The 21,681-nt window shown below is 44.4% G+C and overlaps 1 protein-coding gene across 1 annotated transcript; it reads left to right on the top strand.

Annotated features, from left to right (window-relative positions):
- Positions 1-2,627: 2,627 nt before the first annotated feature.
- On the top strand, positions 2,628-19,194 carry CRYM (crystallin mu; the record flags this gene model as incomplete). Its single annotated transcript, XM_079719171.1, has 8 exons — positions 2,628-2,797; positions 3,299-3,452; positions 5,357-5,419; positions 8,629-8,730; positions 12,773-12,956; positions 16,344-16,465; positions 17,151-17,235; positions 19,086-19,194. The coding sequence occupies 8 exons, from the start codon at positions 2,628-2,630 to the stop codon at positions 19,148-19,150; spliced, it is 945 nt and encodes a 314-aa protein (XP_079575297.1). The 3' UTR covers positions 19,151-19,194.
- Between the last annotated feature and the right edge of the window lie 2,487 nt (positions 19,195-21,681).

Here is a 21,681-nt window from a genome sequence, read left to right as displayed (position 1 = left end):
ATATCTGCTCGTACAATGTATCACATCAATGGGTTAAAAAAATATATATGATAATTTCCATGGAAGCTCCTTGTAAACTAAGCCTAGAAAGGTATTTATTTACATGTTATACAAAACTATGCTAACTCCATAGCCCAGCCAAGTGGTGTGGCACCAGCAACCCCCTTCCCTCTGGACAATTTGGGCCAGTGTTTGTTGTACACTGGTTAATCTGCTGTCAGTCCACACTGCAAAACAGCTTCTAACCTATATTCTAGATCATTGCTCTTCAGTTGGCCACCAGACCTGTGCTGCTCCCCTGGAATTCCTACCAGCCTCCCCAGAACCACTGCTGCTACCACCAGGCTGGGAAGGAGGAAGAAGGCTGCCCTCCCCTTTTATGATGACTTCTTTCCAGACCCTTGAGCTAAAACCAGACCACCATGTTTGGCAGCTAAAACTTTGCTGAGGACCTGGGTGATATCACCCAAAGCCTTATGAGGAAGATGATTTGAGGTGACTCACAGACCTACTGTCTTTTGAATAATCATACATTTATTTTGATGCAAATTCAAAATGATTGAAATAGCATATTAAACTACAATAGCAGGCTAATTTTGCTCCTAGTGAAGCTAAAAAGAGTAGTAAAAATTTTAACACAATATATTTAAAGTAAATAATAAAAGAGATCTCAAGGAGGTATTAGAGCTTCAACAGAACCTGGCAGTTGGACTCCTAGCATATGTGATCACCTAAGAATTCCCTTCTACCTGCCCAGGTTGTACAACTCCTGACCCTAACCAGATATTGCATATTGCATAACTTTCATTTTGGAAAGGCTCTGGATACTTGGGATCAGTTAGTTCCCTGGGTCTCCAGTCCCGACAGAATTAATTCAATCAAGACCAATTTTCCCAGTGCTACTTTAGTGAGGGCTTGGGTGATGGTACGCAAAGCTTTATAAAGAACACGATTTGAGGTATTTACAGACTAGTCCTGTTCCTACAGGATTTGCTAGAAACAAATACAAAAGCTTTCCACTTGACCAGGGCTCAATTTTTAAATACACAATGGAAACAAACAAACAAAAAACCATCTGGCTTTCCTATTTCATTTCTCTTTTAGTTGGTGAGTATTTGGTTTTGCTTTTTTTTCCTCAAGAATATGAGACACACTGCTATTTTCTTTATACCTCTGTCATTTTTTAAACCCAATAATTGTTACATCATAATAATTATAACAACATAAATAATGAGCCGTAAACACTTCCATAATCCCAGCAGCCCTGGGCCTGCATTTCTAAGGATGGTGAACTGAAGAAAAAATTTGTGTAATTGAAATAAGCTTTTTCAACCACTGTCACATCTTCTTTGTGTTTTGATGATATAAGAGGTTTTCATGTATTATGTGGCTACTCTGTGCCAAGCACTGTGCTAAGTACATTACATGTGATTTATTATTTCATTGGTACATATTTTGACACTGTCTTTCATTATGATGTGACCATTTCCTAAGAAGTGCCCTATGTAGCTCCCAGTGAAAATATCAGGGGAGCACAACTTATGCACTGGAGTCTCCTGACCTGTCTCCCAGGCTACACTCTTGCTCATTTGTTTCACCCTCTGCATTGGTACAAGAGCCTTCTATCTAGATGTTCAATCTCTTTAACCATGTAATTCCCTTCCAAAGAATCACCCTCTTAGCTGCTTGACTTCAAGAAGCATCCCAGTTTTATGTCTTGGTGCTCCTAGATATCAGTCCCTGGTTCCAGTGCAACTCTGTCTGGCAAGACACAGTTCTCAAGGAGGAGACAACATTCCTTCCACCCCTGGGTTTAACCTGGCCCGAAATGCCCTCCTACACCCTCTCTGCCAATGTAGCCTAATGGCTAGGGGTAGAGTTCTGGAGTCTCACTTCAAGGGCAGACCCCAACTCCTCTGCTGACATGACATCTTATGCATTTGGCGATTTGTGACTAAGGCCATTATATCTTGTCCTGGGAACTTCCCCCTTTTCTAAAGGTGAAGGTTAGTTCAGTTAATTAGCCCAGAAGAATACTGTGCACTCGAAGCGGTCAACAGCCCAGGATCTGGGGGTGGGGATGGGGTAGGGGTGGGAGGGAGGTTGGGATAAGAGACTCCAGATGGGGACAGAATTGGAAGGAAAATGTTTTCTAATAACCTTCTATCTCCTTTCCTCTAAGAGCTCCTAAAAAGCAGGCAATAATTTAAGAAGTAAGGGAGCCCATCATTCTTTGCCCCCATCTCCCTCTGTCTCCTCTTTCCTAGGCAGCAGGACCTAGACTGCGAATAGTGGCGTTGGCGGGAGGGAGGAAGGTAGGGCGCCAAACTAACATGTTTTGCAAGGAATGTGACTACAGGTAACTACAGGAATTGAGAAAGTGGACCCAAGAATACTAACTCCCAGCCAGCCCGCCGCCTCAACTCCAGTCTTGGGGAACCTGTGTCTGGAGAGGACCCAGCTCGCCCAGCCCTGCGGATGGGGGTTGGAGGAAACCGGTTTTGCTCCGCCCCCGGAGCTGGGCGGTGACCTGTAGGCGGCAGCGCGCCCTGGGCGCTCTCGCATAGGGCGCAGCGCTGGAAGCGCGGATCCCTGTGAGCTCGCGGAGGTAGAAGGCCCGCGGCGACATGAGCTCTGTGCCAGCGTTCCTGAGCGCGGCAGATGTGCAGGACCATCTCCGCAGCTCCAGCCTACTCATCCCGCCTCTGGAGGCGGCTCTGGCCAACTTCTCCAGCGGCCCCGACGGAGGGGTCATGCAGCCGGTGCGCACCGTGGTGCCCGTGGCCAAGCACAGGGGGTGAGTGAGGAAGGCCGGGCCAGGGGCTGGAGAAACTGGAGACGAAGAGGAGGGGTGAGAATGGAAGCAGCGGGAGGAAGGAAGGGAGGGCTTACCTAACCACTGCTAATAACAGCTCCCACCTGATTTGTGCGACCCACTGTGTCAAGTGGGCGCTTTACAGGAATTACCTTGTTTAATTCAACACACTCCATATATAGGGAGGTATTGATGCAACATTTACTGATGGGAAAACCGAGACTCAGAGAGGTGAAGTGAATTACCCAAGGTTACGCAGCTAGTAAGTGGCCGAACTGGGGTGATTTTTCTCATCCAGAGCCGGATTCTTGAACGTACTCAGCATACTGCCAAAGGGAATGGCAGACGGATGGGGGTGGGGGGGCGAGGGAGAAGGCCAGTAGGGCATTGAGCGAGGAAAGAGAAAGGAAGGGACATGGGGACTTGATAGGATACCTCAGCATTGACCGGAAGGGGTTGAAGCTGCTCCCTCTCTTCTTGTAGTTTCCTGGGGGTCATGCCCGCCTACAGTGCAGCAGAGGACGCCCTGACCACCAAGTTGGTCACCTTCTATGAGGGCCACAGCACCACCTCCACTGTCCCCTCACATCAGGCCACTGTGCTACTCTTCCAGCCGAGCGATGGCTCCCTTCTGGCGGTGAGCAACTCCCTGGCCAGGGGTGGGTCAGGGCCCCTGTGCCCAGAGCTAGGCTCAGAAGTTAGTTCTCTGTTGACCAGGGGGAGTTTTGAGTGTGACCACACATGACCCTCTCTGAGTGACTGGATGCCAGTGACAGTGAAGGTTATCTGTGACTGTGTATCTGATTCCAGGACTGCCTAAGGATGCATAACCCAGCACCAGAGCCCACTGCTGCTTTAAGTGTGTGACAGTGTGGAAGTAATAATCTCGTCATTCTTGTAATGTTCTTGTTTTATAGTGGTTACTCCAGATATACAGCTTGCACAAACCCAGTAGCCAAGGAAACATTTATTTAGTGAATCTCTGCAATGTGGAGTTACGTGAGTTACAGAGTAGGGCTGCTCTCTAATACCTGGGAGTTTTTTTCTAAGGGGTACACAATGACCTGTTTTAACATTTAATGATAATATCAAAAAATAGTAGTAGTTCAAATTTATTAAGCACCTTGTGTGTGTCAGGCACTGTTCTAAATACTTTGTATGTGTTAATTCTCTTAATACTTAGAACCACTCTGTGAGGTAAGTAAATTTATTACCTCCATTTTGCAGATGAGAAAACTGAGTCATAGAGCAACTATGCCAAACTTACCAAAATTTACATAGCTAATAGTGGCATGGATGGACTTCACACCTACTCTGTGTAAGTCCAAGGCCTATACTGTCTTAAGACTGTGCTCTACTGCCTTTCTCACTGCTGCTTACTGAGCACTTATCATGTGCCAGGCAGGAGAAATTGATCTCATTCAATTCTGACAACACTTCTCTGTGGGGGGTTTTATTACACCCTCACCTTCCCACCCATTTTCTTTTGAGGTTCCTGAGGCTCAGAGTATTAGAGTCACTTTGCTTGAGGTCACACAACTGGTTAGTGAAAGTGCTTTGTGCCCTCCAGCCTGGCTCTGAGGCCAGCCAGTTGAGTCCTCATCAGGGACAGACACCTTAATTCTACCCAAACCACCCCTAGATCCTTAGACTCTCCTTCTCAGAATTTCTGGTTCCCCAAGGAAGCTGGCCATTTATTACTCCCCTGAAAAGAGTATTTAGCTCTTCCCAGTCTCTGCTCATCCAATGGAAATGGCATCCATACTACCTACCAACAGTGCTTCCCCAGGAAATTGGGACCACCTCAGGCTCTGGAACTAAATGACAAGGCCTGAGATTCTTCCTGAATCCAATCAGTAGCCAAGCAATTCACTTCCTTGTCCATAAAATGAGAATACTTATACTACTTGTTGAGGACCAATTGAGATGATTAATATAAACAGAGAACAGTGCAAAGGATGGTAGTTATTGTTAGCAAGGCGTAATTCAGAATCACCTGGGGAGGTTTTAAAAACAGCGATGTCTGGGTCCCATCCCTAGTGTTCAGATTCAGTCAACCTAAGGGTCGTGTCTGGGCATCTGTGTCTTCACAAACCTCCCCACATGTGCAGGAGGAGTTGAGAGCCACTGAGATAGAGTTTCAGGGCCCTTGCACAGATGTCAAGTGACTTACTCTTATTCCTGAAGTTTCTCCTTAATTTGAGGTTTTGAGAATCCCAGGGCAAGTAAAGCAAATGGGCAATTCTTGAGGGCTCGCCATATGCTAGATGTTTTCATGTATGCCAGTGTATTTAATCTTCACAAAAACCCTCTGAGTGGTTGCGATTATCTTTGTTTTTACAGATAGGAAACCGGTGCTTAAAGATTAAGATATTTTTTCAAAGTTGCATTTCTTATAAGTGGAGGAATTGGATCCAGGCAAAACATTCTCTTTATAGAATATTATGATGCTTTCTAAGGCTAACTCTTTTAGAGCATCTTCTCTCTGCTTAAGTGGTGGATAGGGGTGCCCCTTGTTCACTGTCTCTCCTTTCCTCCAAGGTCATGGATGGAAATGTCATAACTGCAAAGAGAACAGCTGCAGTGTCTGCCATCGCCACCAAGGTGAGATTAGTGCCTGGCTGTGCTGAGCTGGTGGGTGGGATTGAGTGTCTCAAGTTTGAATGCCTAAGGTAGAAGTGAGGGACTCATTTTGATCTTTGGACATAGCTGGAACTTCATATGCCAAATATGGGATGTCAGCTGAGCACAGTGATTCACGAAATGATTGGCTACCATTTAATGAGCCCAAGATTCCAGGTACCTCACATGTGCTATTCCTGATCTTCACACCAACCTTGCAAAGTAGATATGGTTATCTCCATTTGCCAGGTATAAGGAATATGGCTCAGAGAGGTTGTGTGTGTTGATCAGGGTCACACAGCTAACAAGTGGCAGAGCAAGAATTTAAAACTTGACCTCTGTGACTCTCAGGACTGCTTTCTTTCCCCTCTACCACACTGCTTCTGGCAAATCAGTGTGGTTGCCCCATAGGCCAGAGTCAGTACTGCACAAGAAGCAGAGGGGGAGATAAACAGATCCAAGCCACACAAATGTATCCATTCAGCAAGTATTGACTGAGATCCTACCACATATCAGGCACTGTTCTAAATGTCAGGGATGTGGTAGTGCACGAAACAGAGAGTTACATGCAGAGGGGAGGTGAGACAATAAATAAAATAAAAAGGAAAATACATAGTATGATTTGCTAAAAAAAATAACCAACAGCAAACCCCTTTTGAGTTTACTAATAGGCTAGGACTTGCTTTAAAAAAATAACACGCCCACCCCCACCACCAGCTAGAAGGATGAAAATAAAGCAGAATTGAGAGCATTGGGAAGGGGTGATATTTTAAATTATCGAGGAAAGACCTCACTGAGAAGGTGATATTTGAGTAAAGACCGAAAAAGAAGTGAGTGAGTGAAACAGGAAGAGGGGAGGAGCTCTCCAGGCAGAAGGAAAAGCAAGTGATAGAGGTGATGATATTTCTAAGCAGTGCAAGGGCATCCTACAAGAAGAGCAGTATTTTTGGAGGCTAGGGTTAAGAAGACGAGGTATCTGTAGGAACAGTTAAAGGCTGGAATCTTTCACATTAAAGGTCTGGGAATGCTGGTTTATGAGGCCTAAGCATAAAGGAAATGTGAGGTCTATCGGAGGGTTGGAGGAGCAAAGACCAGGTGTTCAAATTGTGAGTGTGTTAAGGTCTCCTAAACACATAATGGGGAGGGAAGACTGTGGGGATAAATCTGGTAATTATATAGGAAGGAAGTAGACTACAGTGTGCAGCTTGATGAACTGGCTTTGAAAAATTATATCCAGACCCAGTTCAGATTGAAATGATCAAGGGACTCTGAAGTATGTTCCCTGGTAACTTAGGAACAGAGGGACTCTAACAATACTGCCCTACATTTGAAAAGGACTTTGATCTTTTCCAAAATAATTTCCAAACCATTGTTTGATTTATTTTTGGATTTCTGGGAGGAAGGCAGAGCAAGTATTACTGGCCTCATTTTGTGCAGAAGGAAATGGAGTCTAGGGTTTCCTGTAGTCAGACAACCCAGGTAGCTATGGGTCTTCTCATCCCAGATCAGTAGTTTCCAACCCAGGCTATGCAGCAGCAGCAGCATCTGGGGAATTTTTTTTTTATTCAGATTCCCAAAACCACTGAATTAAAATCGCTGAGGGTAGGGCCTAAGAAACTAGGTGTTTTGGTTTTTTATGGTATCTGGTTGATTCTGATGATCAACCAGGTTAATTCTTCTATCAGAGGTTAAAGGTTACTTTACAGGATACTGCAACAATTTCTGAAGCCCACGTGTCCTTCCAAGAATAGATTCATATTAACTGAGAACAGAAAAAAAAATTTAGTTAAGGAAAAATTACATAATTCTCCTTATTGGACAAGAGCATAAGATTACTTGTGGATATTGTCTTGTGGATATTGTCATTTTGAAAACTTTTCAAATCAAGGTTCTTTGAACTATAGTTGATGGCACAAAATGGTATCTCTCCTTCTGCAGCTACAGGAGACATCATCTCTAATCACCTGCCAATATTTGAGACTCCTTTTTGCAAGTGATTAATAATTAAGAATAGTTTCATTTTTAAGGTTGCACTCCAGAATCTCAATAATTAGCATTGTAAGAAAGAGCAGCCCCAAGGAGCTCAGTTTTTATTAAATGAAATAGAGGAAAGGCAGAAGATGGTCTTATTTAATATGGATGGTTTGAGGAGCAAGTGATGTCATTCCTCAATGCCAGTTGTTCTTAACTGAAAACAATTTGGCCAGCTGCCCCGGAGACAATTAGCAATGTCTGGAGACAGTTTTGGTTGTCACAACTGAGGACATAGGGGGTGCTAATGGACAGAGACCAGGGATGCCACTCAACATCCTATAATGCACAAGACAGCCCACCCACCTGCCAACAAAGAATTATCCAGCCCAAATATCAGTAGTGCTGAGGTCAAGAAACCCTGCTCTATTTCTCATAGGTAATGGTAGATATGTGCCAATTCTGTGCAAATAAGACTACCTCTGTTTTCACAGGGCTTACATACCAGTACAGGAAAATAAATTTGTAAACAAACAAGTGCTATGAAGTGAAATCTATCAGGGTGGTCAGAAAGACTTTACTGGAGAGTTGATCAGAGAACCTCACTCACAAATAAAGACACACATACACCCTTAGCAGGTGCCACAAATGCCATCTCTACATTCCTCTTTAAAGGAAGACGGAGGCTGAGTCAGGATCCACAGAGAGTGGGCACAGCAAATATAGCTGAGAACCTAGGCTCGCAAGGATTCATGGATTCCAGAAGCAACTAACAGCTCTCAGAAGTAGGTGTGGCTTATCATGCCCCTGAGATGGAGTAGCACAGCAGAAAGCATGTGGGCTTTGGAGAATGAAAGATGTGGTTTTAGAGCCGCACTGTGCCATTCAGTAGTCACAGGGCCCTGAGCAAGTTACTTAACCTCTCTGGACCTCAATTTCTTTATCTGTAAGAGGAGGATAACAATGCAAGTATCTAGCTCATAGGGTCAATTGTCTGGACTAAATGAGATCATGAGGCTTAAGCACTGGCATATGTTAGGTACCCAATGAAGGCTCCTTCCCTCCCTCCCCACTCTGCAGAGTGGAAACGGAAATACACAATGACATCTCCTTGATTGCCTGAGAGGTCTTGAAGTTCACCTGATTCTCAAACTGTATTTGATCTTCTCCTGGCTACTAGAGTCTCCCTTGACCTTTTCTATCTCATTTCTCTCAAATAGTTTTTGAAACCCCCCAGCAGTGAAGTGTTGTGTATCCTTGGAGCTGGCGTCCAGGCTTATAGCCATTATGAGGTCTTCACAGAGCAGTTCTCCTTTAAGGAGGTAGGTCCAGGGAGGGTTGCGGAGGAAGCAGCAGTGACCTTTCTCTGTACTACTTTGTTACAGCATGGATTATGCTGAAATTGTCAGGTTGAGAGTCCCACCATCTAGACCATTCTTTTTTTTTTTTTTTTTTTTTTTTATTTATTTTTGGCTGCATTGGGTCTTTGTTGTGGTGCACGGGCTTCTCATTGTGGTGGATTCTCTTGTTGCAGAGCACAGGCTCTAGGTGCGCGGGCTTCAGCAGTTGTGGCGCACAGGCTTAGTTGCTCCATGGTATGTGGGATCTTCCCAGACCAGGGATCAAACCCGTGTCCCCTGCATTGGCAGGCGGATTCTTTTTTTTTTTTTTTTTGCAGTACGCGGGCCTCTCACTGTTGTGGCCTCTCCCATTGCAGAGCACAGGCTCCGGACGCACAGGCTCAGCGGCCATGGCTCACTGGCCCAGCCGCTCCGCGGCACGTGGGATCTTCCCAGACTGGGGCACGAACCCGTGTCCCCTGCATCGGCAGGCGGACTCTCAACCACTGCGCCACCAGGGAAGCCCTGGCAGGCGGATTCTTAACCACTGCACCACCAGGGAAGTCCCTAGACCATTCTTTTAACAACTTGCCCAGAAGTCCCACTGGACGTGAAGAGTTGGGGGAAAGGCCTGAATCACCTCCTCCAGTTTCTCAGTTTGCAGGGTATGCCGAAGTACGCAGAGAGCCTACTCGGTTACTTAAAGGATTGTGTCATATCCATTACATACATTCAGGTGTTCTTTTGGCCCCTTTCTGTTGTTTCTCTTAGGAGAATCTGGGGTCCTTAAGAATTCAGGCTTAGGGATCCAGGAACTGGGAATGAGGCCTAGAGAGCAGGAGGCCACAGCATGCCCCTTGTGCAGCCTAGATATTAGTCTACTTTTCCCCATTCTGGCTGGCTCACACTTCCTATTATTTTTGATACATTTGATGCCACTTTTATTTTATTTTTTTCTGTGTGTGTGAGAGGGGTGGGGTAGATTTAAGGTATGATTTCTTATGGTAAAAATAATACTTCTGCTTTGAGAAATGAAGACTGTAATGAAGAAAACAAAAGAAAAATTCCCTTTTATCTGTTTTCAAAGACAAGTAGTTAACATTTCCAATCTCGTCTGCTTTTTGTAACATAGTTGTATGGTTTTTCTCTGCTTTTTTAATTAAAGTATAATTGACATACGATATCTTATTAATTTCAGGTGTACATTGTAGTGATTCGATATTTATATACATTTCGAAATGGTCACCATAAGTCTAGTTACCATCTGTCACCATACAAAGTTATTACAATATTATTGACTGTATTCTCCATGCTGCACATTATATCCCCATGACTTAATTATTTTGAAACTGGAAATTTGTACCTGTTAATCCCCTTCACGTGTTTTACCCATCCCCCAACCCTCCCCCTCTGGAAATCACCACAAGTGGTTTATTTATTTATTTATTTAACTTATTTATTTATTTAACATCTTTATTGGGGTATATTTATTTTTTTAACATCTTCATTGGAGGTTATTTATTTATTTATTTATTTTACAATGGTGTGTGTTAGTTTCTGCTGTATAACAAAGTGAATCAGCTATACGTATACATATATCCCCATATCCCCTCCCTCTTGCGTCTCCCTCTCACCCTCCCTCCCCCACCCCTCTAGGTGGACACAAAGCACTGGGCTGATCTCCCTGTGCTATGCAGGTGCTTCCCACTAGCTATCTCTTTTACATTTGGTAGTGTATATATGTCAATGTTGCTCTTTCACTTTGTCCCAGCTTACCCTTCCCACTCCCCGTGTCCTCAAGTCCATCCTCTACGTCTGTGTCTTTATTCCTGTCCTGCCCCTAGGTTCTTCAGAACTTTTTTTTTTTTTTTTTTTTTTAGATTCCATATATATGGGTTAGCATAAAGTATTTGTTTTTCTCTTTCTGACTTACTTCACTCTGTATGACAGACTCTGGGTCCATCCACCTCACTACAAATAACTCAATTTCATTTCTTTTTATTGCCAAGTAATATTCCATCGTATATATGTGCCACATCTTCTTTATCCATTCATCTGTTGATGGGCACTTAGGTTGCTTCCATGTCCTGGCTATTGTAAATTAATAGCCAGGACACAATGCTGCAATGAACATTGTGGTACATGTCTCTTTTTGAATTATGGTCTCAGGGTATGTGCCCAGTAGTGGATTGCTGGGTCATATGGTAGCTCTATTTTGAGTTTTTTACGGGAACCTCCATACTGTTCTCCATAGTGGCTGTATCAATTTACATTCCCACCAACAGTGCAAGAGGGTTCCCTTTTCTCCACACCCTCTCCAGCATTTGTTGTTTGTGGACTTTTTGGTGATGGCCATTCTGACTGGTGTGAGGTGATACCTCATTGTACTTTTGATTTGCATTTCTCTAATAATTAGCGATGTTGAGCATCTTTTCATGTGCTTTTTGGCCATCTGTATGTCTTCCTGGAGGAATGTCTATTTAGATCTTCTGCCCATTTTTGTTTTTTTTGTTTTTTTTTGCGGTACGCGGGCCTCTCACTGCAGTGGCCTCTCCCGTTGTGGAGCACAGGCTCCGGACGCGCAGGCTCAGCGGCCATGGCTCACGGACCCAGCCGCTCCACGGCATGTGGGATCTTCCCGGACCGGGGCACGAACCCGTGTCCCCTGCATCGGCAGGCGGACTCTCAACCACTGTGCCACCAGGGAAGCCCTGTATGTCTTCTTTGGAAAAATATTTATTCAGGTCCTCTGCCCATTTTTAAATAAGGTTGCTTATTTTTTAATATTAAATTTTATAATTTCTTTGTATATTTTGAATGTTAACCTCTTAAAGTTTTAATCACGTTAGATATATATACTGTTGTATATACTGTATTTTCACTGAATGTTGTAACACCATCACTTTTCCAGATTACTTAATTTTTGTATGGTATTTCATATTTTTCTATCAAAGGTTGTATAGTTAACCATTCTCTTATAAATGGACATATTGTATTGTTTTTCACCTTAATGAACTTACTCAGACATAACATTTATTTCCATATTTATTATATTTCCTTATGAGAGATTCTTTAGGCCTTATTTTCAGTTGAAGGCTGACAGCTGCCACCACAGACATCAAAATCTGTTAAGCAAGCTAGCAAGTCCCCACCTCCTGGTGATGCCAGTGACCCACCCTCTCCCCGCCAGCGCTTCCCAGGAATCGTAGCTATTACTCTTGGCCTTCTACTCTGCTGCACCATTCACTCCTGAAACCCTTCCAAATTTTAATTCCCTATATATCCTTCAGAGATCAAGCTATTCCAAGCACAACCCTGCACATCCTGTTCGTGAATCTCATACCTGTTATGACTCCTTTACAGACTCCCAAACATAAACTGTGAGTTTGATACTGACTTTGCCTGTTATCATTTGTATTTTACAGACATGAAAACTTAGGCTGGGGCTTCCCTGGTGGCGCAGTGGTTAAGAGTCCGCCTGCCGATGCAGGGGATGCGGGTTCGTGCCCCGGTTTGGGAAGATCCCACATGCCGCGGAGCGGCTAGGCCCGTGAGCCGTGGCCGCTGAGCCTGCGCATCCGGAGCCTGTGCTCCTCAATGGGAGAGGCCACAACAGTGAGAGGCCCGCATACTGCAAAAAAAAAAAAAAAAACTTAGGCTGAATGAAGTTAAATATGCTTCAGAAACAGTAAGTGACAGAGCAAGGATTGATTCTAAGCCTATCTAGCTCCAGAACTTGCTCTGCTAATTATTAAGCTATATAGTAGCTATTAAGCTACTGAGGCTGTGTGTCCCAAGCTAGAAGTGAAAAACCTCCCCCCTTCTTGAAAGGGGAATGGGATAGAGAAAGGTCATTTTCAAATATCTGGCCCAGACAAATGTACACTCACCATACGGAATGATTTAAATAACTACAGCCCTAACCCCAGAGTGGTTCAACTTTTCCTTGCACCCCTGGGCTTAATGAAACATAAACAGCCAAATAATCATGGCACCAATGTCCCTCTTGTTACCCCCAATGAAGGTGAGGATATGGAACCGCACCAAAGAAAATGCAGAGAAGTTTGCGAACACAGTGCAAGGAGAGGTACGGGTCTGTTCATCGGTTCAGGAGGCTGTGACAGGGGCAGATGTGATCATCACAGTCACCATGGCAACAGAGCCCATTTTGTTTGGTGAATGGGTGAAGCCCGGGGCTCACATCAATGGTAAGCAGAGTGGCTCCATGAGCCTTGGGTGGCCAGACTCTCCCTTGGCTGGACCAAGGGGGCTGCATCTGCAGAGCTGTTTTACCCATGCAAAATGCTTGAGCTTTTTAATAGCCTCAGAAACATCTGAGTCCTGAAAAAAATGATACTCACTCCAAAATATGAAACAAAAATCACAAACCTGAAACTAATAAATTTAATTAAAGTTTTATAAAGTGTATCATTTAGCAAAAGATCAATTATAGCTCAATTCTTAAATGTCGTGAAATTTAAATTACAAAAGCCAAATGACTCACTTGTTCTTTAACAACACTTGGAATTACAAAAACAAATTTTTAAAAATTACAACACAAAAGACATTTAATGTGACATGTGGATGCTTTTTAATATGTGGGATAGGATGGTTGGGACTCTAAACATAAGAGTTCCTGGGGCCTCTGAAGATCCTCAAATGGCCCTGGGGGTTATAACAAGATCTGGTCTATATTGAATACTTACTATTGCAGGTGCTGTTCTAAATTCTTTGTATGTACTATATCACTGAATCCTCACAACAACCATATGAAGTAGGAGCTATTATTATCATGGCCCCCATTTTACAGGTAGGTAAACCAAGGCATGGAAAGATTAAGAAACTTGCCCAAAGTCAGAGGTTCTTAGAGGCAAAACTAGGATTTGAACTGAGGTAATACACCCTCAGAGCCCAGGATCTTAAATGATACCCTATGTTATCTTTCCATAAGAAGACTGGATTCTGATGAGCAAGCAATTGAAGACTCAAGAATTTGAACATGGTATCAGTGCCCCATGTTTTAGTGACAAGCACATAGTGTGATCTCAAAATCTAAAATGTCTGCACACACATGCAAGGACCAAGAATCATGATTATGCGTTCATTCACAAATACGTATTGAATCCCTACCATGTGTCAGGCACTGCTCTAGATGCTGAGGATGCCACAGTAAACCAGCAATCAAGATCACTGCTTTCCCACTGCTTACATTCCAGAGAAGGGAGGTAGACAACAAACAAGTAAACGAATAGATGAGCTAGATAGTTCCAGCTGAAGATAAGTTCTATAAAGGAAACAAAATGTGGTATGATTGAGGAATGGGCCATAGCAAATTGAAGGTCTCAGCCTGTGTGGGACTGGTATTATGAATGTGGGTCCAGGGGGTAGGTCTTACTATTCATAAAGCCAGACTCGAACAGTAAGACCATTTCTGGAAGGACTTAGGGAATCAATAGAAACCAGTTCTTGGTGAAATGGACAAAAGCTGAATCTTCAGCAAGACTGACTTGATATTTTTTCAGCTTCTTTTTTTTTCCAACTTAAAACAGCACGTATTTATTATCTCAGTTTCTGTGGTTAGGAGTCTGGGCATGGGTTAGCTAAGTCCTCTGCTCACACAAGGATGAAATCAAGGTGTTCAGGTGGCAATCTTATCCAGAGCCCGGAGTCTTCTTCCCAACCCACATGGTCATGGCAGGTTCCTTGTGTTGTAGGACAAAGGTGCCCTTTTCCTTGGGGCTGCTCTCAGCTCCTAGAGGCTGTCCACATTCCTTTTCATGTGGACGCTCTACCTTCAAAGCCAACAACAGAGACTCTCCCTCATGTTGGATCCCTCTCACACTTTGAGTGTCTCTCCAGGAAGGGCTGACTTGATTTTGAGTCAAGCCATCTCGTATCTTTCCCTAGCCTAAAGACGAAATTGGTTTATGTATTCACAGAGGCATTAAATATACTTAAGTATGTTGTAAGTGCAGTCAATAGGGAAACACCAACGACAGATTTTACTTACTTTACAGCTTGGCTAAAGATACACCCAATTCTAACCTCCCCTGCACGTCCCTCATCCTGTCCCTGTAGCCCAACAGCCAGTGTCTGACCCTCACCCATTCTCACCCCACTGCAGGAAGGCCAAGGCCCAGCCCGAGTCAAGCCCCTCCCTTTGCTACCCAGACCATCTCCATCAGCCTGAGTGGCCTTATGCAGCCCTTTGAGACCTCACCCTGCTCCAGATTGGGGGGAACAAGAGCAATCAGAAGAGGTGGCTTGAGAAGCTAGGGTTTTTCCCACCAACTTATGATTTATTTATGAGCTTCATTAGTTGGTGCTTCTGTTCTATAGAACTTCTCACACAAACAGCCTTCAAGATGGACATTTTTACATCACTCTCTTTGAAAATTAGAATGAGGGAGAACAGCAGGAGAGGGAACAAGTAGAGAAAACTGGATGGCAGTGAGAGAAGGCTTGTAAATGCTGCCTTATATTTGTATAAAGCTTTATAGCAGTTTCCAAAGACTGGCTGGCATGGGCCGGATCCAGCTAGCAGATGTGTTTTTTTCAGACCATAGAGTGTTCTGAAAATCAAGAACTAACACATGCGAATAGATTTCCTGCTTCTCTTTTAAAAAAGGAGCAGGGGTAGGGGAGGCTTTCTAACAGTGGCCCTGCATTCTCACATGGCAACAATTAGCTTGAGCTGAACAATAACTGTCCCCTTTAGAAGGGTCTGCTTTCTTCTCTATACCTCAGTCTCCACCATTTCCAATCCACTTCCTCCGACCAGTTCTGCTCATTTTCATTACCTTCCTGGCCCTGCAGGCATTTGGTTGCAGCCTCTGCGTATTCCTGTGTTCCAGTGCCAGGAGTCCTGATTCCTTGGATTCATCATTATGGTTCTGGGCTCTGCAGAGGATGTGAAACCTTGGTGCCAGGGTGCAGCCAGTTTCCTCTTTATTGGGGCTTCTCTCTGACCCTAACACTGGGCTCTTTTCTCGTGAATTAAGAGAGAAGTGGTTGGGGGTGAGGAATGGGAATGATTGAAGAGCAAGCAGACAGACAGAAGATAGAGGAGTGTGGGGTCTGAATAAGCTCCAAGTAATGTCTCTGTTTTAGGGGTTTTGTAAGGAAGTCTCTGTTCCTGTAAGTGGAAGAAGCGTGAAAGGCATGTACTGTCTCAGAGCTATAGATGCATTTATTAGATACTTAACCTTGGCATGTACCACTTCTTTGAGCCTCAGTTTGTGTACTTTTTAAATGGGAATCAGATGTGAAGTGTGCTTGTGAGGACTATAAATAGTATGTGTGAAACATCCCACAGATAGTAGGCACACAGTGAATGAATGCTAAGTTGCCTCGAAATCTTTTTTTAGTAATGAGAATGGATATGAAATGGAAAGGAAAAAATGCCCGGGTATCATTCTTATTAGTGAATTCAGTCTTGTCGATTGGGAGGGAGTTGGCCTGGGGAAATGAGGCATTCCACATCTGTTCCCATGTGTCCTCTGTCACCTCCTTTTCCCCACCCCTTTCATTCTTTGGAGTGTTTGGTATCCCTTGTGACCATTTCTAGGCTCAGGGTCTGTTTTGCTGTCTCTTAGCCATCGGCGCCAGCAGACCTGACTGGAGAGAGCTGGATGATGAGCTCATGACACAGGCTGTGCTGTATGTGGATTCCCAGGAGGCCGCCCTGAAAGAGTCTGGAGATGTCCTCTTGTCAGGGGTGAGCCTCCTTTCTGGTGGGCTGTTGCCTGGATGGCCTCACCTGGATCCCAGGGTTTCATTAACACCCCCTTCTGTCTGGCCTGCTTCAGACCTCGGTAACCCTTACCTCTTTGTGGGATGACAACTCCCAAACATCTCTCAACCTTTTCTAATCCCCTCCCAGAATAATGTGGCCATTATGTGGTGATGTGTTTGTTTTCCTGTCCCCTTTGCCTGAAGAGAGCAGCTTGATGGACTTTTCTGTTGGACTGGGCTGTCCTATAAAGCAGTAGGATTGGAAGATAGGAGCCTGTTGCAGCCTGGAAACTTTCCCAATGTGGCCAACAAATTAGGACTAGGGTAGGCCACTTTCTGGCCTTTTTTTTGTAATCAGGGCATAGAAGCAAGAAGGGGGCTGCCAAAATGAGTGTTCAGATAAGAACAGGCCTACTTCCTCACTGACAGTATCCTGGCAGGACATTCCCCTGGCTACAGATTTGTATCTCTGCAATCACAGTATCACAGAGGCAGGTGGTACCCATGCCTGCCCACCCCCCAAAAAAAGGTTTAAGGTGGAGGCTTCCTTCCTGACATCATCCAGTTTATCCCTTATCCAGTTCAGGGACACCCTGTCCTGGCTTCAGAAGCTGGCCCTGAGCAGACATTAGCCCCATGGCCTGGGTCAGTGTGTATTCATTTGACAGGCCAAGATCTTCGCTGAGCTCGGAGAAGTGGTAAAGGGAGTGAAACCAGCCCACTGTGAGAAGACTACGGTGTTCAAGTCTTTGGGTAAGAGCCATTGCTCCCAACGCACAAACTTAACCAGAGCACAAGGTAGGTTTACCCACTGGTGGGAAGAGGAATGAGTCAGCAGGCTCCACAGCTGAAGCATTGTGAAATCTATCACTCAGGTCAATTATTTACGTCGGCATAGTGGTGAAGCCCATGAACTCTGGAACTGGTCAGTCCTGGGTTGGATTCCCTTCTCTGCCACTCCCTGGACACGCGTCCTTGGGCAAGTGACCTCTCTTGAGCCACAGTTTTCTCACCACCTGTTCCCTGGAGTTTTTGTGAGAATTAAGTGAGATGTGTATATAAAACAATGTGCACACAGCAAGTGTCAGCATTAAGACATTAAGACAATGACACTCAGAAGAAGATATCCTTCAGAGATGGGAGGGCAGGAGAAAAAGATGTTTAAAAACAGGGAGCTTAAGAGAAATAGCAGGGAGCCCCAACCTGACAGAGACCCAGACAGGAAGTACAGCCTGAGACCTTTTTTTCCCCTCCTTCCCTACCTTTCTGCTTGCTGATTTAAGAAGGTCTTCAGTGGGGAGCCCCATTACTACCTGAGTTAGCACAGGCAGAAGCCCAACAAAGAAGGGGCTCCCAGTGGCTGGTTTGCCCCTCAGCCCAGCTCTCTCATCCCACCAGATTTAAGGAAATGGACACACATGGTAACAGAGCTAATATTCAGCTCCTACACCTAAAATATTGAAATACTCTCAAAATGGTTGGTAAATATTTGCTGCCCTGAGCCCCTCAGCCTCACCAGACCTTACATATTTTTTTAATGATTAAGCAACCAAAGCTTTAATGCCTGGCAGAGTATTAAGAGTACTCTGACCACCCAGCACCCATGCCAATCAGTCTGTATCCATGCCTTGCCATCTGTTAAATATTTGTTTTAAATCTCTCATGCACAGAAAGACAGGCAAACACAATATAAGCTTTATCTAGAGCCTGGTTCAAAGACATCACACTGGTCTAGTTGGGTCTGAAAGTCTCATTGTTCCTAGCAGATCAGAGGTCAGCTGGCTCCCTTCAGGAGACACAGCACTGCGTAGCCCTGCTCTACACTTCTGAGCAATTTTTACTTTCTCTCCTCTGGGGACTGGTTTATCGGCACATCCGTTCATCTAGCAGGTGCATATTAAATACCTGCTATGTATCAAGCTCCATACAGGGTGCAGTGGTAGCTACAAAAATTAATAAAAACTGGCCCCTGGCCTTTAAGAACATATGTCCATTCAAGCTTAAGGTATATGCGCAAAACTATAAGACAAAGGGGACGTTACTGAAGGATTCAGCGTTTGGACTAGACCGGGGGGTCCAACAAACTGCAGACCGTGGGCTAAACCCGACCTACCACCTGTTTTTGTATAGCCCACAAGTGAAATGGTTTTTACATTTTTGAATGATTGGGGAAAAAATTAAGAATATTTCGTGACGTGAAAATTTAAGAAATTCAAACTAGAGTGTCCATAAAGAAACTTTTCTTGGAGCACAGTCAGGCTCATCTGTTTCCCTGTTGTCTATGGCTGCCCTTGCACTCCAGTGGCAGAGTTGAGTAATTGCAAGTAATTGGCCTGCAAAGCCTGAAGTATTTACCATCTGGGCCTTTACAGAAAGTTTTCTGACCCCTGAACTAACGTCTGAAGGATACGTAAAATTTCTTTGGGGGGCATTGCTTGCCTTGTTCTGCCCTTTGCCAATACTTCAAGCCTGAACTCACCTCTGGGCATCAGTCCTTGTTACCCTGATGGACACTGTATCAGGGGACTGCCAGTTCTGGGATCTGGGCTGTTTGAGGAAACGTTGTTCTGACAAAAGGTGAACCAAATTTCTGTCCATTCCAGGAATGGCGGTGGAAGACATGGTTGCAGCCAAACTTGTGTACGATTCCTGGTCATCTGGTAAATAAAACGAAGGAACTTTGTGTTGAATGGATGCTACAGCTCAAGGGGTATTAAACTAGTTGTCTCATAATCTCCCGATTAAATGAGGGAGCCCAGTGCCCAGTGATCTATAGTTTTGTGCTTATCCTGTCTTACCTTAAATAATGAGATCCCCTTTTGTGTTTGTAGTTAGAAAGCAAAACTAAGTGGCCATTCTCTGTTATGCCAGATTATATTAGCACTCCCTTTCCCCTGTATTTCACTACCTTTTGTAATTCCTTGAAATAAAGCTTTTTCCAGTTCTGCAGTTCTTGCTTTGGTAACTTCTATCCCTCACAGCAAGGAAAGTGAGGGGATCAAGTGCTCCCGTTCACTCCCTGCAGGAGCTCCGATGGCTATAGTTAAATTTTTTCTGTTTTATTCATTGAGATACAATTTACATATCATAAACTCCACCAGTTTAAAGTATATAATTCAGTGTTTTCTAGTATATTCACAGGGTTGTGCAACCATCACCACTGTCTAATTTCAGAACATTTTCATCACTACCAAAAAGAAACCCAGTAGCCATTAGCAGTCAGTCCCCATTCCCCCTTCTTCTCAGCCCCTGGCAACCACTAATCTACTTTCTGTTGTTATGGATTTGCCTTTTCTGGACATTCATATAAGTGGAATCATATATTATGTAGCCTTTTGTTTCTGGCTTATAATTGAAATTTCAAGGAACAGCAGAGCTTCTCTATTGGTCAGAACTCCTTCAGTCATGATCGGTAGAGACCACAACTCACACTACCTTTAGTTGAATGAATGAGTGAAGAATGGAATTCATTGACTCATATAATTAAGAAGTACACAGGTAACTGGTTTCAGCTGTGGCTGTATCCAGGGGGTCCAAGTATCATCAGGACCCAGTCTTGCTCTCTCTGTTCCTTGGCTCTGTTTTCTTCAGTGTTCGCTGCATTATCAAGTAAGCTCTCCCCTGATAGTGGCAGGATGGGTGCCAGCAGCTCTCGAATCATAGTCTGTCCTCTTCAGCAACCTTGGCAGAAAGAGACATCCTCTTCCTTAACAGTTAAAAGTCTCAGAATGGAGACACACCGGACCATCTAGGGCCTAGGCCCATATGCATAACATAGTGGCTAAAGGAAATGGAATATGCTGTTTGGCCAGGTCAGGCCCATATGCTTATTATCCCTGAACCACTGCATCATCCAGGGGGATCTAATTCCCCTATTATCCAGGCCTGGGTCACATGCCCCTGCCTTGAAGTCAGCAGTGCAATCAGCCCATCTGACCACATTAGCTAACAAAAGGAAAGGGGTCTCTTAGCAGAAAGGGGGAGGACTGTATATTGGGTAGGCAAAATCTACAGGTGTGCACTACAGTATCAGTTTTGAAGGGCCATTAGGAATTATCCAGTCCAACCTCTTCAACTTACAGGTGGGAAAACTGAGGTGCAGCAATGCTTTCCTCAGGTCCCCTGGGTTACTAGCAGAGCTGTGTTGTTCGTGTCCTGTCAAAGACCCATTCAAATACTCTCTCTCCAATCCCTAGGCTGGTTATAAGTCAGCAGCAAAGAGAAGCATGTTATTTTGCTTTTGTTTTCTTACCCAAATTCCTCCTGGCAGGTCCTCTTCATGCTGTAGGTAGCTTACCCAAAAGTTTATCTTGTTTGCCAGACTGTCTAGCCTTTGTGGTAGAACAAAATACCCACGTGATCTGCTCTGCACACCTCAAGTGACTATGGAGTCTTTCTGGGGATCTTAATGGTCACAAGTCTAAGGATGTGTAGAGAAGGGTGTGTGATGATGAGATTATCAAAAGCACCTTAATTTATTCATAGATTCCTTCTTTCATTCATAAGAGTCCCTACAATAACTCATGCTAAGGCTGCTAACAGAAAAGAAATAGTCTTCACACAAAAGAGCACAGATGACTCTCCAACTATATTAGAGTTAGGGCAGGAAATGGATCGAGAGTAGTTTTGCGGGCTTCCCTGGTGGCGCAGTGGTTGAGAGTCCGCCTGCCGATACAGGGGACACGGGTTCGTGCCCCGGTCTGGGAAGATCCCACATGCCGCAGAGCGGCTGGGCCCGCGAGCCATGGCCACTGAGCCTGCGCGTCTGGAGCCTGTGCTCCACAACGGGAGAGGCCACAACAGTGAGAGGCCTGTGTACCGCAAAAAGAAAAAAAAAAAAAAAAAAAGAGTAGTTTTGCAATAAGAAGTTTTTTGCCTTTCAAAGTTACTCTTTTCCATTTCACATCGCCCACCCACCTCAAATGCCGTGTGAACCACTGAAGTCGGTCAGAATCATAGGAATCAACAGACCAGAGTAATCTGCATCCCGCCTTCAGCCTAGGCATCACATTCTGTTGTTCAGCAATATTTATTGAATACCTGCTGTGTGATGGATTGGCATTTGGTACAAGGGATATATCAGTGAATACAGGACAGAGCAAATTCCCTGTCCTAAAGGAGCTTACATTGTAGTATTCTCTGCTAGGGAAGTGGGCATAGGAGAATTCCCAGGAGCTGGAACCGTTTAATTTGCCTCCT

Source organism: Hyperoodon ampullatus (assembly GCF_949752795.1).
Source record: "Hyperoodon ampullatus genome assembly, chromosome: 14".
In the NCBI taxonomy this organism is placed as follows: domain Eukaryota; kingdom Metazoa; phylum Chordata; class Mammalia; order Artiodactyla; family Ziphiidae; genus Hyperoodon; species Hyperoodon ampullatus.
Note: the sequence above shows the minus strand (reverse complement) of the source record. Positions and strands in the feature narration are given on the sequence as shown.